At 43.4% G+C, this 13046-nt stretch overlaps 1 protein-coding gene and 1 pseudogene across 1 annotated transcript; one reads left to right on the forward strand and one right to left on the reverse strand.

The window, feature by feature from the left end:
* Positions 1-3415: 3415 nt before the first annotated feature.
* On the forward strand, positions 3416-12965 carry LOC125918052 (zinc finger protein 211-like; the record flags this gene model as incomplete). The annotated part of the gene is made up of 3 exons (XM_049624107.1): positions 3416-3632; positions 5528-5654; positions 11904-12965. Coding segments are annotated over exons 1-3 (1222 nt in total), but the record flags the coding sequence as incomplete, so codon positions are not given.
* On the reverse strand, positions 7638-8489 carry LOC125918053 (60S ribosomal protein L10a-like; annotated as a pseudogene).
* Positions 12966-13046: the final 81 nt, after the last annotated feature.

Here is a 13046-nt window from a genome sequence, read left to right on the forward strand (position 1 = left end):
ATTGTTTTAAGGTGTCCAACAAAGTTATTTTAAGTTTTTATTTAAGTAATCTCTACACCGAACATGGAACTCAAATTCACAACCCAAAGATCAAGAGTTACATGATCTTCTAACTGAGTCAGCCAGGCACCCCCAACATAGTTATTTTAAGAGATTTAAACAACTTGTCTTTGCCAACTCCTTACAGCTTCTCTCTAAAGAGTACCTTCAGACAGTGGTGGCTTTGGAAGGAAATATTTTCTAGGTGACGTTGGACATAAACTTGTCCTTTATTTTCACAGAGGGGCAGAAGGATCTGTCTCAGCACTACATTCTCTCAAGTGACTTCTAGGCCAATACACTTTGCCCCAGGATTCTGAGGTGGGTGGAGCTAAGAATGATGTCTCCAAAGTGCCTTGGACTCTGCTCTTTCCTCTGGTGGGCCCTGTAACTCCTGCTAAATTCCTTTCTTGTTGCCATGAATAGACGGGAGCAATAAAAAGGAAAAACAACTCCAGAAAAAAAAATAATTCGTGGAAACTGTTATGCAGGCATTCCAGAAAGATATATAGTCCCAGTACATGAATTCATGTTGTTCGTCATTCACATTGTATGTTCTCACTTCATGGTCTACCAAGTGGCTCCAAGGGACTTTGGCGCAGACACAAGTGGAGAATCCAATACAGTCACAGGAACCGCCTTTCCCCTAGACTTTCTCGTAAGCAGCATTCTTATCCTGGTGAGACAAAAGCCACATTCACCATTCTCATCCTGGTGAATACGTTTGTCACCTTTTGTTCTCTTTTATCTTTCGGGATATGAACCTCCACCATGGTCTGATGAATAGCTCTACACTGATTTCTTCAGGCTCCCTGACATTCATCCCTTTGTGCTCATTGGTAGTGACACCCAGGTCTCTCAGTTATACTTTGCCGGCTCGGCAAGAAAAACATATGTTCCAAGTGTAGTTTCTGGGCTCTAAGTTCTCTCTAGGACATCTCACCATTTCCTTAAATAAACTTTACATGTTTGTAGGCTCAGATTTTATGTCATTTAATCTGAGAAACTTTGACTCAAAGGTGAATAACAAAGATCATAACTCTGTTCTATATTGCTTATATTGTGGAAAACATGAATGCCACTCATTCAAAAGTAATTTTCTAAAATTGTATGATGTTGTTCACTAGAGACTCAGGTAATTTTATGATCTAACAGTGGGAATGTTCAGAATATAGGAGTTGAGAGTATAAAACCACTTCTGATTAGAAATTTATGCTGACATTTAAAAGATTCTAATTAACAAAGCATAGTGGCAGGGGAGGGGGTGTTTCAATTGGAGAAAAAAAGACCTGGGAATACTCTGAGATGGAAAGGCACATGGAATTCAAAAGACTGAAGGAAGATCAATGGGTGTTTAGTACAATGTATGATGGGGACTGTGGTGAGAAAAGCAGCATAGAAAGTGGGTGAGGCTTTTTCTACGAGGTATCAGAGGACACCTGAACTGTAAGAATGATTAGAACTTTGGGTAAGGGAAATAATGGGTTTGTGAGGGATTAATCAGATGGGATCAATAGTATTGTTAATGATAACATTTTAAGTATCCAAATAAATGTATTAAACTTTACATTTTAGCACCTTTTAATATTTGTTTTAATTGAAAGGTTTTTGTTTTAAATAGTTCTTATAAGTGCATTTAAAGTACTTAGTATGAAGCTTTTGGAAATTGTTTTTATAAAAGTCAATTTTGGTAATTATTGTGAGCCATTGGCACCTGGATGATACTTTCAAAAAGTTGCTCTTTTTCTCTTTATTACATATCGTTAGTAAGCCATTTACCTTTCATTACCACTAAAACGTTTATTAATGTAATATTAATATTTGAAATCCTAAGCCAGAATGTGTATTTGGAGAAAGAGCATTCATAGAGGCAATTAAGGTAAAATGACATCATAAGGATGGGGCACTACTTCATTAGGACTGATTTCTTTATAAGAATAGACACCAGGAGTATGGTCACAGAGAGGAAAAGGCCCTGTGAGGGCACAGCAAGATGGCCATCCACAAGCCAAGGAGAGAGGCCTTAGGAGAAACCTTCATCTTCAACTTCCAGCATCCAGAGCGGTGAGAAAATAAATTTCTGTTCAAGCTGCTTCAGTCCATACTCTTGTTATGACAGTCCTAGTAGGCTACCACAATTGTCATTTAATGTGTTCTTCTCACCAAAAAAATAAATAAGCTGGACATCCAAAAAGATACAGTTAGGGGACACAATTGTCACAATTCTAAAAAGGCTACACCTGCCCTGGCTGGCTCAGTCAGTGGAGCATGTGACTCTTGATCTCACGAGGCTGTGGTTCCAGCCCCACCTTGGGTGTACAGATTACTTAAAAAAATTTTTTTAAAAGTAAGGCTACACAATTATAAATTAGCTTTTACAAAATATAGAGGGTTTAGTATAGAGCTTTTACAATTTTACTTCCACTTCTGTTGACTTTTGCTTCCACTTCTCAAAATCACTTATGATACAGGTAAGGGAGAAGTTTTCTGTAGGAGCCAGAAACAATTCCTCTTTGTCCACCTGTGTCAGGGTGGTGTAATATGCCTTTTCTTGCTTTTCTGTGATGGCCCTGTGTGGAGTCTTTTTTCTTCTTCCTGACAAACACACACAAAACTGAGTAATGCTTCAGGCCATATACATTTGAGGAACAATACCGTAATGTTTCCAGCTATGTGTGAACTCTTTTATGTTTTAATGATGTATGGAATCAGATGCCATTTTAAAAATTTGTTTATTGAGAGCAAGTGAGCACATGTGAGCGAGCGAGGGAGGGGCAGAGGGAGAGAGAATCTCAAGTAGGTTCCATACATGCTGCGGACCCAGGAGTGGGGCTCGATTTCACCACCCTGAGACCATGACCTGAGCTGAAATCAAGCGTGGGCCGCTTAACCCACTGAGCCAGCCAGAAGCTCAGCCGGGCGCTCCTAAAATTAATATTATTTGAGATGCGCCCAAATCCTCTATCCACATGGCATCTCTGGCACCTGGATGGCTCATTTGGTAGAGCATCCCACTCTCGATCCCAGGGTCGTGAGTTCAAGCCCCACGTTGGGCATGGAGCCCATTTAAAATAATATTTTTATCCTCAGGGAGCAGGCTGAGCTTTATAGAGTCGAAATAATGTCTCTAAGCCACGTTTAACAATGAGCAAAAACCCCTTCTCCCCACTGACTCTGAAGTGTCACTAGCCTTGCCTGCGTGCCGCGTGGCCCACCTGCTGGTAGACACTGCGGACCCTGTGCTACTACTACATTTCCCAGAAGATCCTGCGCTGGGCGGCCGCAGTCAGGAGCCAATGAGGGGCCATTTCCGTGCGTGCGCGTCGTCTCGGGGCGGGACTTCCGGGCCCGTCATCCTGGTCCTTTTGGCACGTTCTTTCACACAAATTCCGGAGCTCCGGGTTCGGACTGTGGATGACTGGCCGAGAAAGGGCGGGAGGAGGCGCCGTACGCGGCGCGCCGACCGGGGTTCACGGCTCGGCGACGCCGCCCGTGCTGCCCCGCGCCGGGGCCGGGACAGGCACCGCCCGCCCGGGTGTCCGCTCCGCCCACAGAGTCCGATGGCGGCGGCCGCGCGCAGGGACACGGCTGAGGTAAACGCGCGGCCCCCGGACCCTCCTCTCCCCGCCCCCACCCCCGACCCTCAGGCCCGAGTGCGGGGCGCTTGCTTGCGTCCCTGCGGCCCCGGTCCCGGTGTCCGGGCCCGGGAGGCGCTCGTGGGCGGGGGCCCAGTGTCTGAGCGCCGGCCTGAGGGGTTGCGGGAGCGGGGAGGGGTCGGCTGGTGCAGGGCTGCAGGGGGCGCCGAGGGGGAGGAATCGGGGGGGGGGGGGTGGGGTCCGCCCTCTGCCCTCGGGGAACAGAGGGTGTGCGGCGGGGGCACTGGCGGGCTGGAGGGGTTGCCCCTTCATGTGAGGACTCTAGCGCCAGGGAGAGTTCTGGGCTAGCAGAGGGGGGAGGGTTTGGTCCTAGCAGCTGAAGCTACGGAAGCTCCATCAACTGGGATGGGGACGTTGGCGGTGGGCTCATTTTCACTGTGAATGTCTTAAGTTTTTCGGCCCTGTTAAGAGTGTGAGGAGTTTCAGAGAACTGAGTGAAAGCGTCACATGGGCCACTGGACACTCAGGTCTGGAATCTGGGAGGGGTCCAGGATGGAGACATCCAAGAGTTCTGGCTATTGTGTGGACCAGGTGGAGCTTTCGATCACATATAGGAGGGGTGAGAGGCAGGTGGTGGTAGCGTGGTGGCAGTGCTGTTGGTGGGCTGGAAAGAAGAGGGTGCCTGCTGAAGGAGAAGTGTGATAGCGGGAACAGTGTGGGAGAGAGGACGATCTGGCAGGTGGCCAAGACTTCCCTGGGAGGAGTGGACGGGAGACGGCTGCGGAGGCAGAACTAGTCGTTGAGTCAGGATGACAGTGAGGCCTGTTTATTCGCTACCGTGAAGATTCACCAGAATTGTGGTGAGGTTTTATGGCATCTGTGGTGTTTTAGTCTTCCTGGTGGATAAGGTCTGGGGCAAATCTGTTCATTTGTGAGGGTCACTGTGCCTGGCATGGAGACCAGTGGGGTTTTGATGCACTCCCCCCCCCCCCCCGTTTATTTATTTTGGGAGAGAGCACAAGCAGGGCAGGGGCAGAGAGAGAGAATGGCAAGCAGGCTCTGAAATGTCAGCGCAGAGCCCGATATGGGGGTCAATCTCATGACTGTGAGATATGAGATGAAATCAAAAGTCGGACGCTTAAGAGACTGAGCCACTCAGGTGCCCCTTGATGCACTTCTAATGAAAGTTAAGTGGAGAAAGGAGGGTTGCTGCTGCTATGGGGACAGCAAGGGCAGCACAGAAGTAGAAGAGGGTCATGAGATTCACTTGTGGTTCTGGGTGACTAATACTGAAGCAGAGATCCCAGGCAGAGAGATGGGCAGGCCTTCAAAGCAGCACTTGGGGTTTCTTTGTCATTGGGATCCCATCAAAGGACAGGGGTTATACCAGATCATGTTTGAAACTTTCAAGCACACTGGATGCGGTGTGCCCAGTACGTGGGTGAGTCCAGGGAGATGCCTGTGGTGCGGGGCAGGGAGATGGTAGAGCTTGGGAGTGCATTTGAGGGATCCGTAGATGTGAGAGGGGTCTACTGAATGATGTACACATTAAGAGTAAGTATGAGCTGAGAGCCCTCCGGCCCTGGGATTGGGGACCTTGGGGTGAAGCATGAGCCCAAGTGGCCGTATCTTGTATGTATGGTCTGTGAGATGTAGGAGAAATGCTTGGTAAGAGGGATGGGGCCCTGAGGGCCAGTCCCAGAGCTTCCTTGACATCATGTGCACTGCTGCTTGTTGTTGCTGAGAACCGCTGTCAGTGGCACTGGGGCCCGGGACCTCCTCTAGGGTGGGGAGTTCTGGAGGAGGATGGATGTGGAGTAGATGTGTAGGAGGTGGATTGTGGGTTCTCAGAGAAAGAATGTTCATGGTTTCATCTGTCCTGTTCTTGACAGGGTGGTGTGACCTTTGAGGATGTCGCCGTGTACTTCTCCCAGGAGGAGTGGAAGCTCCTTGATGAGGCTCAGAAACGCTTGTACCACGATGTGATGCTGGAGACCTTTGCACTTATATCCTCACTGGGTAAGACCCTCCCCAGTGATGTGGACTAGGTTTTGCACTTCACCATCCATAACCCTCTTTTCCCTTTTTTTTTTTTCCTTGTCCCTCTTGCCCCCGGGGTCTTCTCTGTCCTTTTCAACATATAGACCATAGGTACAGATGGCTTTCCCCGTTTCCTGGATAGTTGCTGTCTTAGGTAGGGCTGTGTTTTTGCACTGCCCTCTTCTCTCCCCACAGTCCCAGCACTGTCCCTACTGAACTTTTACAAGAAGGATTTGATTTCAGTAGTTGTGCAGTAAGGCTAATGGATGGCATCTTGTTTGTCCTCTCCCTGGCCAGTTCATCTCTCTAGGTCCATGGCTCTTCTGTTTATTTATTTATATTTATATATTTATATTTATAGTTCTATTTATTTATATTTATAGTGTTCTATTTATAGTGTTCTATTTATAGTGTTCAGACTTCTTTTTTCTTTTTCTTGTTTGCCAGCTTTATTGAGTTCTATTTATAGTGTTCAGACTTCTTTTTTCTTTTTCTTGTTTGCCAGCTTTATTGAAGTATCATTGACCAATAATTTTGTATATATTTATATTTATAATGTATAGTGTTATGACCTTGATATTCATGTATATTATGAAATGGTTACTACAATTGATTTCATATCATCACTTTACATATTTTTTCTGAGTATAAGAACCCTTAAGATCTATTCTCTTAGCGAATTCAAGTGCACAACACAGCATTATTAGTGATAATCACCGCGGTGCATATTAGATTCACAGAACTTGATCAGTTTGTAACAGACCAACATCTCCCTGTTTCCCATAGCCTCCAGCCCCTGGCATTCTACTCTTTGTTTCCTTCCTTCCTTCCTTCCTTCCTTTCTTTTTTTGATTCCACATAGAAGTGATACCATATAGTATTTGTCTTTCTCTGTCTGACTTATTTCACTTTGCATTATGCTCTCCAAGTTCATTCATGTTGTCATAAATGCATGATTTCCTTTTTTATGGCTGAACAATACTCCATTGTATATATATACACCAGGGTTTATTTATCCATTCATCCATAGATACTTACCTTGTTCTCATACCTTGGCTGTTGTGAACAGTGCTGCAATAAATACAGGAGTACAAATACCTCTTTGAGATACTCAGTTTTTTTAAGGTTTTATTTTTTAAAGTAATCTCTACACCCAAAGTGAGGCTTGAACTCACAACCCTGAGATCAAGAATCTCATGGTCTTCTAACTGAAACAGGCACTGCTATTTTTTTTGTAATTTTTTTTTAACGTTTTTATTTATTTTTGAGAGAGAGTGTGCTAGCAAGGGAGGGGCAAAGAGAGAGGGAGACACAGAATCTGCAACAGGCTCCAGGCTCTGCCTGGATGCAGAGCTCGTACCCATGAACCTTGAGATCATGACCTAGCCAAAGTTGGACACTTAACGGACTGAGCCACCCAGGCGCCCCTGGTGCTGCTATTTTTAATTTTTTGAAAGCTCTTCCATTCTGTACCGATGTGTGTACCAATTTATCTTACCAACTGTGATGATTTCCTTTTTTTCACATTCCTTACCAACACTTGTTCTCTCTTACATTTTGATAAGAGCTACCCTAATAGGTGTGAGGTGATTTTTCATTGTAACTAAGATTTGCATTCTTCTGATGTTAGTGATGTTGAGCACCTTTTCATGTACCTGTGGGCCATTTATATGTCTTTGGATAGATGTTTATTCAGGTCCTTTGCTCCTTTTTAATTGGGTTATTTGGGTTTTGTTGTTGAGTTTTATGAGTTCTTTGTATATTCTGGGTATTAATCTCTTGGCAGATATTTTCTCTTATTTCTTAGGTTGTCTTTTCATTCTGTTGATTATTTCCATTGCTATGAAGAAGTTTTTGGTTTGATACAGTTCCACTTATTTATTTTTGCTTTTGTTGCCTTTGCTGTTGGTGTCCTATCCAAAAAATCATTGGCAACACAAATGTCAAGGAGCTTTTTCTGTATGTTTTCTTCTAAAGCTTCTATAATTTTAGGTCTTATGTTTTAAGTTTTTAAAAAAATCCAATTCAAGTTAATTTTTGCGAGTGGTGTAAAATACAGGTCCAGTGTTTTTGTTGTTGTTGTATTTGGTAGCCTTAGGGTTTATTAAGCTGTGCCTTAGTATAGATAGGCACTGGGGCTTGCCCATGGTGCTCTTAACATGCAAAACCCAGGTGTTCTGCCAATTCTTCTTGAGCACTGACAACAGGAAATTGACAGCTGAGTAGATGTTGTCCACAAGGTCCTCATCTGTCATCTTCACATGGCCAATGGCCACTGCCCGACACAGCATTTTCTTCATCTGGAATTTGATTGTGAACTTCATCCACATAGGCCACGTGTTCTCATTATGGGTCAGCAAGGAAGGGAACTTATCAGCCTTATTCAGGCCTGGGCCCAGGATTTGTGGAATCTGCTTGATCAGAGATTCTGAAAGCAGAAAGGCATCATAGTTCTTGGCCAGCTTCTTGACTGATTTTTTTATTCTTGTTGAGTTTCTTCAGTGCCTCAATATCCATGTAGGGAATATCCACAGCCTTGGCCTCATCACAGTGCTGCTGGCACCCAAATTACATATGGAGAACTTGGGGTGGGGAGTGGACAAAAGCCCGCAATGTCCACATTCACCGACAGCTAGTCTGGCTTCTCAAACCAGCTGGCAGGCTTGGCCAAAGTCTCCCCATGCCTCCCATCTTATTTTAAGACCCAAGGTGGAGGTCTTTTTTCTTTTTCCATGTGGATATCCATTTATTGAAGAGACTGTCCTTTCCTCATTATGCATACTTGGTGTCTTTATCAAAGATTAGTTGACCCATGTGTGCAAAGGTTTATCTCTGGGCTCTCTATTCTGTTTCATTGGTCTGTTTTTATGCTAGTACCATACTGTTTTAATTACTATAGCTTTGGAATATTTTGAAATCAAGAAGTGTGATGTCTCCAGCTTTGCTCTTTTTTCTCAAGATTGCTTTGGCTGTTTGGAGTTTTCTGTGGTTCCATATGAATTTTACAATTGTTTTTTCTATTTCTGTGAAAAATGTCATTGGATTTTGTTATGGATTGCATTAAATCTGTAGATTGCTTTAGGTAGATTGCTGTGGTAAAATGGACATTTTAACTATTAATTCTTCCAGTCTGAGAACACAGGATGTTTTTCCATTTGTGTCTTCAATTTTTTTCATCAATTTCTTATAATTTTCAAGATACAGATCTTTCACCTTCTATGTTAAATTTATTTTGAATATTGTTTTCTTTTTGATGCTATTTTAAGTGGGATTGTTTTCTCAGTTTTTTTCCCCAGGTAGTTTATTATTGGTGTATATAAATACAATTTAGTTTTGTATGTTGATTTTTTTTTTAGTTCTACAACCTTACTGAATTCATTAATTGCTTCTAACAGTGTTTTGGTGTATTCTTTGATTTTCTGTATGTTAGGTTGTATCACCTGCAAACAGACCATTTTACTTTCATTCCGATTTGGATGCCTTTTATTTTTTTTCCTTAATTACTTGGGGCTAGAATTTCTAGTTCTAGGTTGAATAAAAGTGAAGGTGGGGCACCTGGGTGTCTCAGTCAGTTGAATGTCCATCTCTTGATTTCTGCTCAGGTTGTGATCTCATGGTTTGTGGGATTGGGCCTTGCATCAGGCTCTGCACAGACAGTGCAGAGCCTGCTTGGGATTCATTCTCCTTCTCCCTCTCTCCCTCTCTCCCTCTCTCCCTCTCTCCCTCTCTCCCTCTCTCTCTCTCTCCCTCTCTCCCTCTCTCCCTCTCTCCCTGTCTCCCTCTCTCCCTCCCTTCCTCCCTCCCTCCCTCCCTCCTTCCCTCCCTCCCTCCTTCCCTCCCCTCCCTCCTCCTCCCCCACTCACACTCTCTCAAAATAAATAAACTTACTACATCTATTGATGTGATTATATGATTTTTACCTTTTTAAATTTTTTTTTTCAACGTTTTTAATTTATTTTTGGGACAGAGAGAGACAGAGCATGAACGGGGGAGGGGCAGAGAGAGAGGGAGACACAGAATCGGAAACAGGCTCCAGGCTCCGAGCCATCAGCCCGGAGCCTGACGCGGGGCTCGAACTCACGGACCCGCGAGATCGTGACCTGGCTGAAGTCGGACGCTTAACCGACTGCGCCACCCAGGCGCCCCTATGATTTTTACCTTTTAAACTCTTATTCCATTAAGGTGGTGTATTGCATTTATTGATATGCACATATTGAACTATCCTTGGATCCCAGGGATAAATCCTGATTGATTGTAGTGTATGATCCTTGTAATGTGCTTTTGGATTTGGATTTGGTTTGCAAGTATTTTTTTTTCTTTTTTTGAAGAGTTTTGCATTCATGTTCATTGGGGATATTGGCCTGTACTTTTCTTCTCTTGTACTACCTTTGAGGTAATACTGGCCTCATAAAATGATTTTAGAAGTGTTCCTTCAGTTTTTTGGAAGACTTTAAGAAGGATGGCGTTGATTCTTTAAATATGTAGTGGAATTTCCAGTGATTCTGTCTGGTTCTGGGCTTTTCTTTGTTAGGAGATTTTTTTTTTAAGTTTATTTATTTATTTTGAGACACACAGAAAGAGCATGAGCAGGGGAGGAGCAGAGAAAGGGGGAGAGAGAGAATCCCAAGCAGGCTGTGTGCTGCCAGTGCAGAACCCAGTGTGGGGCTTGAACTCATGAAGTGTGAGATCATGACCTGATCCAAAATCAAGAGTCAGAAGCTTAACTGACTGATCACCCAGGCACCCCTGGGAGATTTTTTTTTTTAATGTTTATTTATTTTTGAGAGAGAGCAAGCAGGAGAGTGGCAGAGAGGGAGACCGAGAATCCCAAACAGGCTCTGTGCTGTCAACACAGAGTCCGATGCAGGGCTTGAGCCCACGAACCGTGAGATCATGACCTGAGCCAAAATTAAGAGTCAGAAGATTAACTGACTGAGCCACCCATGTCCCCTGTTGGAAGATTTTTTATTACTGATTGACTCTCCTTACCAGTTATGAGTCTGTTCAGATTTTCTATTTCTTCAGTATTTAGTATTGTCAGGTTGTATGTTTCTGTGAATTTATCTGTTTCTTCTAGGTTAGCCAATTTGTTGTCATGTAATTGTTCACAGTAGTCTCTTTTGTTTGATTATATTCCTGCAGTATCACTTGTGATGTTTCCACTTTCATTTCTGGTTTTGTGTCTTCTCACATTTTCTTGGTCTAACTAATGGTTTGTCAAATTGTTTATCATCTCAAAAACCCAACTGTTAGCTTCATTGGTCTTTCTGTTTTTCTAGTTTCTGTTTCAATTATTTCTACTATAATTTTTATTCCTTCTTATAACTGATTTTCTTACATTCTGTAAGTTTTAATGTATTGTGTTTCTATTTTCATTTGTTTGAATATAGTTCTTGATTTCTTCTTTGACCCATTGTTCAGGATAATGTTGTTTAAGTTCCACATATTTGTGATATTTTCCAGCTTTCCTTCTATCAATGATTTCTAGTTTCATACCACATAGTTGAAAAAGATCCCTGGTATGTTTTCAGTCTTCTTAAGTGTTAAGAATTTTTTTGTGATCTACATGTGAGAGAGTCCTAGACATGTTCCATGTGTACTTAACAAGAATATACAGTTGGGGCGCCCAGGTGGCTCAGTCGGTTGAGTGTCAAACTTCGGCTCAGGTCATGATCTCGCGGTTCGTGAGTTCATGCCCCACATCAGGCTCTGTGCTGACAGCTCAGAGCCTGGAGCCTGCTTCTGATTCTGTGTCTCCCTCTCTCTCTGCCCCATCCCCACTCAATGCTGTGTCTTAAAAATAAATTTAAAAAAACATTTAAAATTTAAAAAAAAGAAGAATGTACAGTTTATTGCTGCAGTTGGATGGCATCTTCTGTGTACGTCTGTTAGGTCTCTTTGGTATCAAGTGCAATTCAAATCCAACATTTCCTTACAGATTTTCTGTCTGCATAGTCTGTTGATTGTTGATAATAGGATATTGAAGTCCCCTACTATTACAGCATTGCTGTCTATTTCTGCCTTCTGATCTGTATTTGCTTAATATATTTAAGTGCTTGGATATTGGGCACCTATATACTTGTAATTAATTATTCTATCCTCTTGATAAATTACTTTATCATTATACCAGACCTTGCTCTCTTTTGGTTTTTATTTGCATATTTGTAATTGGGTTGCCCTCTTCCAATAAAGTCAGCGTGTATTTCACTAGTGTTTCTTTGCGTTCAGGTTGCTGCTGTGGGGCAGAAGATGCGGAGGCACCCCTTGAACAGAGCATTTCTGTAGGTGTGTCACAGGCCAGCGTGCCCAAGGCAGCTCTATCTTCCCGGAAGACCCATCCCTGTGAGATGTGTGGTCTGGTCTTGAGAGACGTTTTCCACTTGGCTGAGCACCAGGAGAAGCCAAGTAGCCAGAAACTATTCAAGTATGGGGCATGTGTGAAACAAATCTATTGCAGTGCAAACCTTCAAGAGCATGAGAAGCAGCACATGAGAGAAAAATCCTTCAGCAGCAGTGTGGACAGGGCCCCATTTGTGAAGAGCAGCAATTTCCATGATTCAGAAAAGCCCTTTACCTATAAGGAGGTTGAGAAGGACTTCCTGACCACCTCAGAACATCTCCAACAACAGGCAGCTCATACTGGAGAGAATAGAATCACCAAGTGTGGAATGACTTTTCAAAGCAAAGAAAGTCATTACACCTGGGAAGAATGCAGTAAAGCCTTTGGTCCCAAACACACACTTGTTCAAGACCAGGGTATCCACACTGGAAGACAGTGTTTTGTGTGCCCTGAGTGTGGGAAAACATTCAGGTACAGATCTTCACTTGCTATTCACCAGAGAATCCACACTGGTGACAAGCTTCATGTGTGTAGTGACTGTGGTAAATCATTTACGGGAAGCTCAACCCTCAGTCAACATCGAAGAATTCATACTGGACCAAGGCAGTACAAGTGCAGCAAATGTGGGAAATCTTTTAGCCAAAAATTTGTCCTCCCTTATCCTCAGAGAAGTCACACTGGAGAAAATTGTTACGTGTGTCGTGGCTGCGCTCAATCTGTTAGTCAGAGCTCCATCATTATTCGACAACGTACAATTCACACTGGAGAAATGAGTTATGAGTGCACTGAATGTGAGAAATCGTTTCGACGAAAATCCGATCTCATTGAACACTGGAGAGTACACACAGGAGAAAGGCCTTATGAATGTAGTGAATGTGGGAAATCTTTTACTTCTAGCTCTGCCCTCCGTTATCATCAGAGAATTCATACTGGAGAAAAACCTTATAAATGTAGTGAATGTGGAAAGTCTTTTACGTCTAGCTCTGGCCTCCGTTACCATCAGAGAATTCACACAGGAGAAAGGCCATATG

This window comes from Panthera uncia, unplaced genomic scaffold (assembly GCF_023721935.1).
Source record: "Panthera uncia isolate 11264 unplaced genomic scaffold, Puncia_PCG_1.0 HiC_scaffold_403, whole genome shotgun sequence".
Lineage (NCBI taxonomy): Eukaryota > Metazoa > Chordata > Mammalia > Carnivora > Felidae > Panthera > Panthera uncia.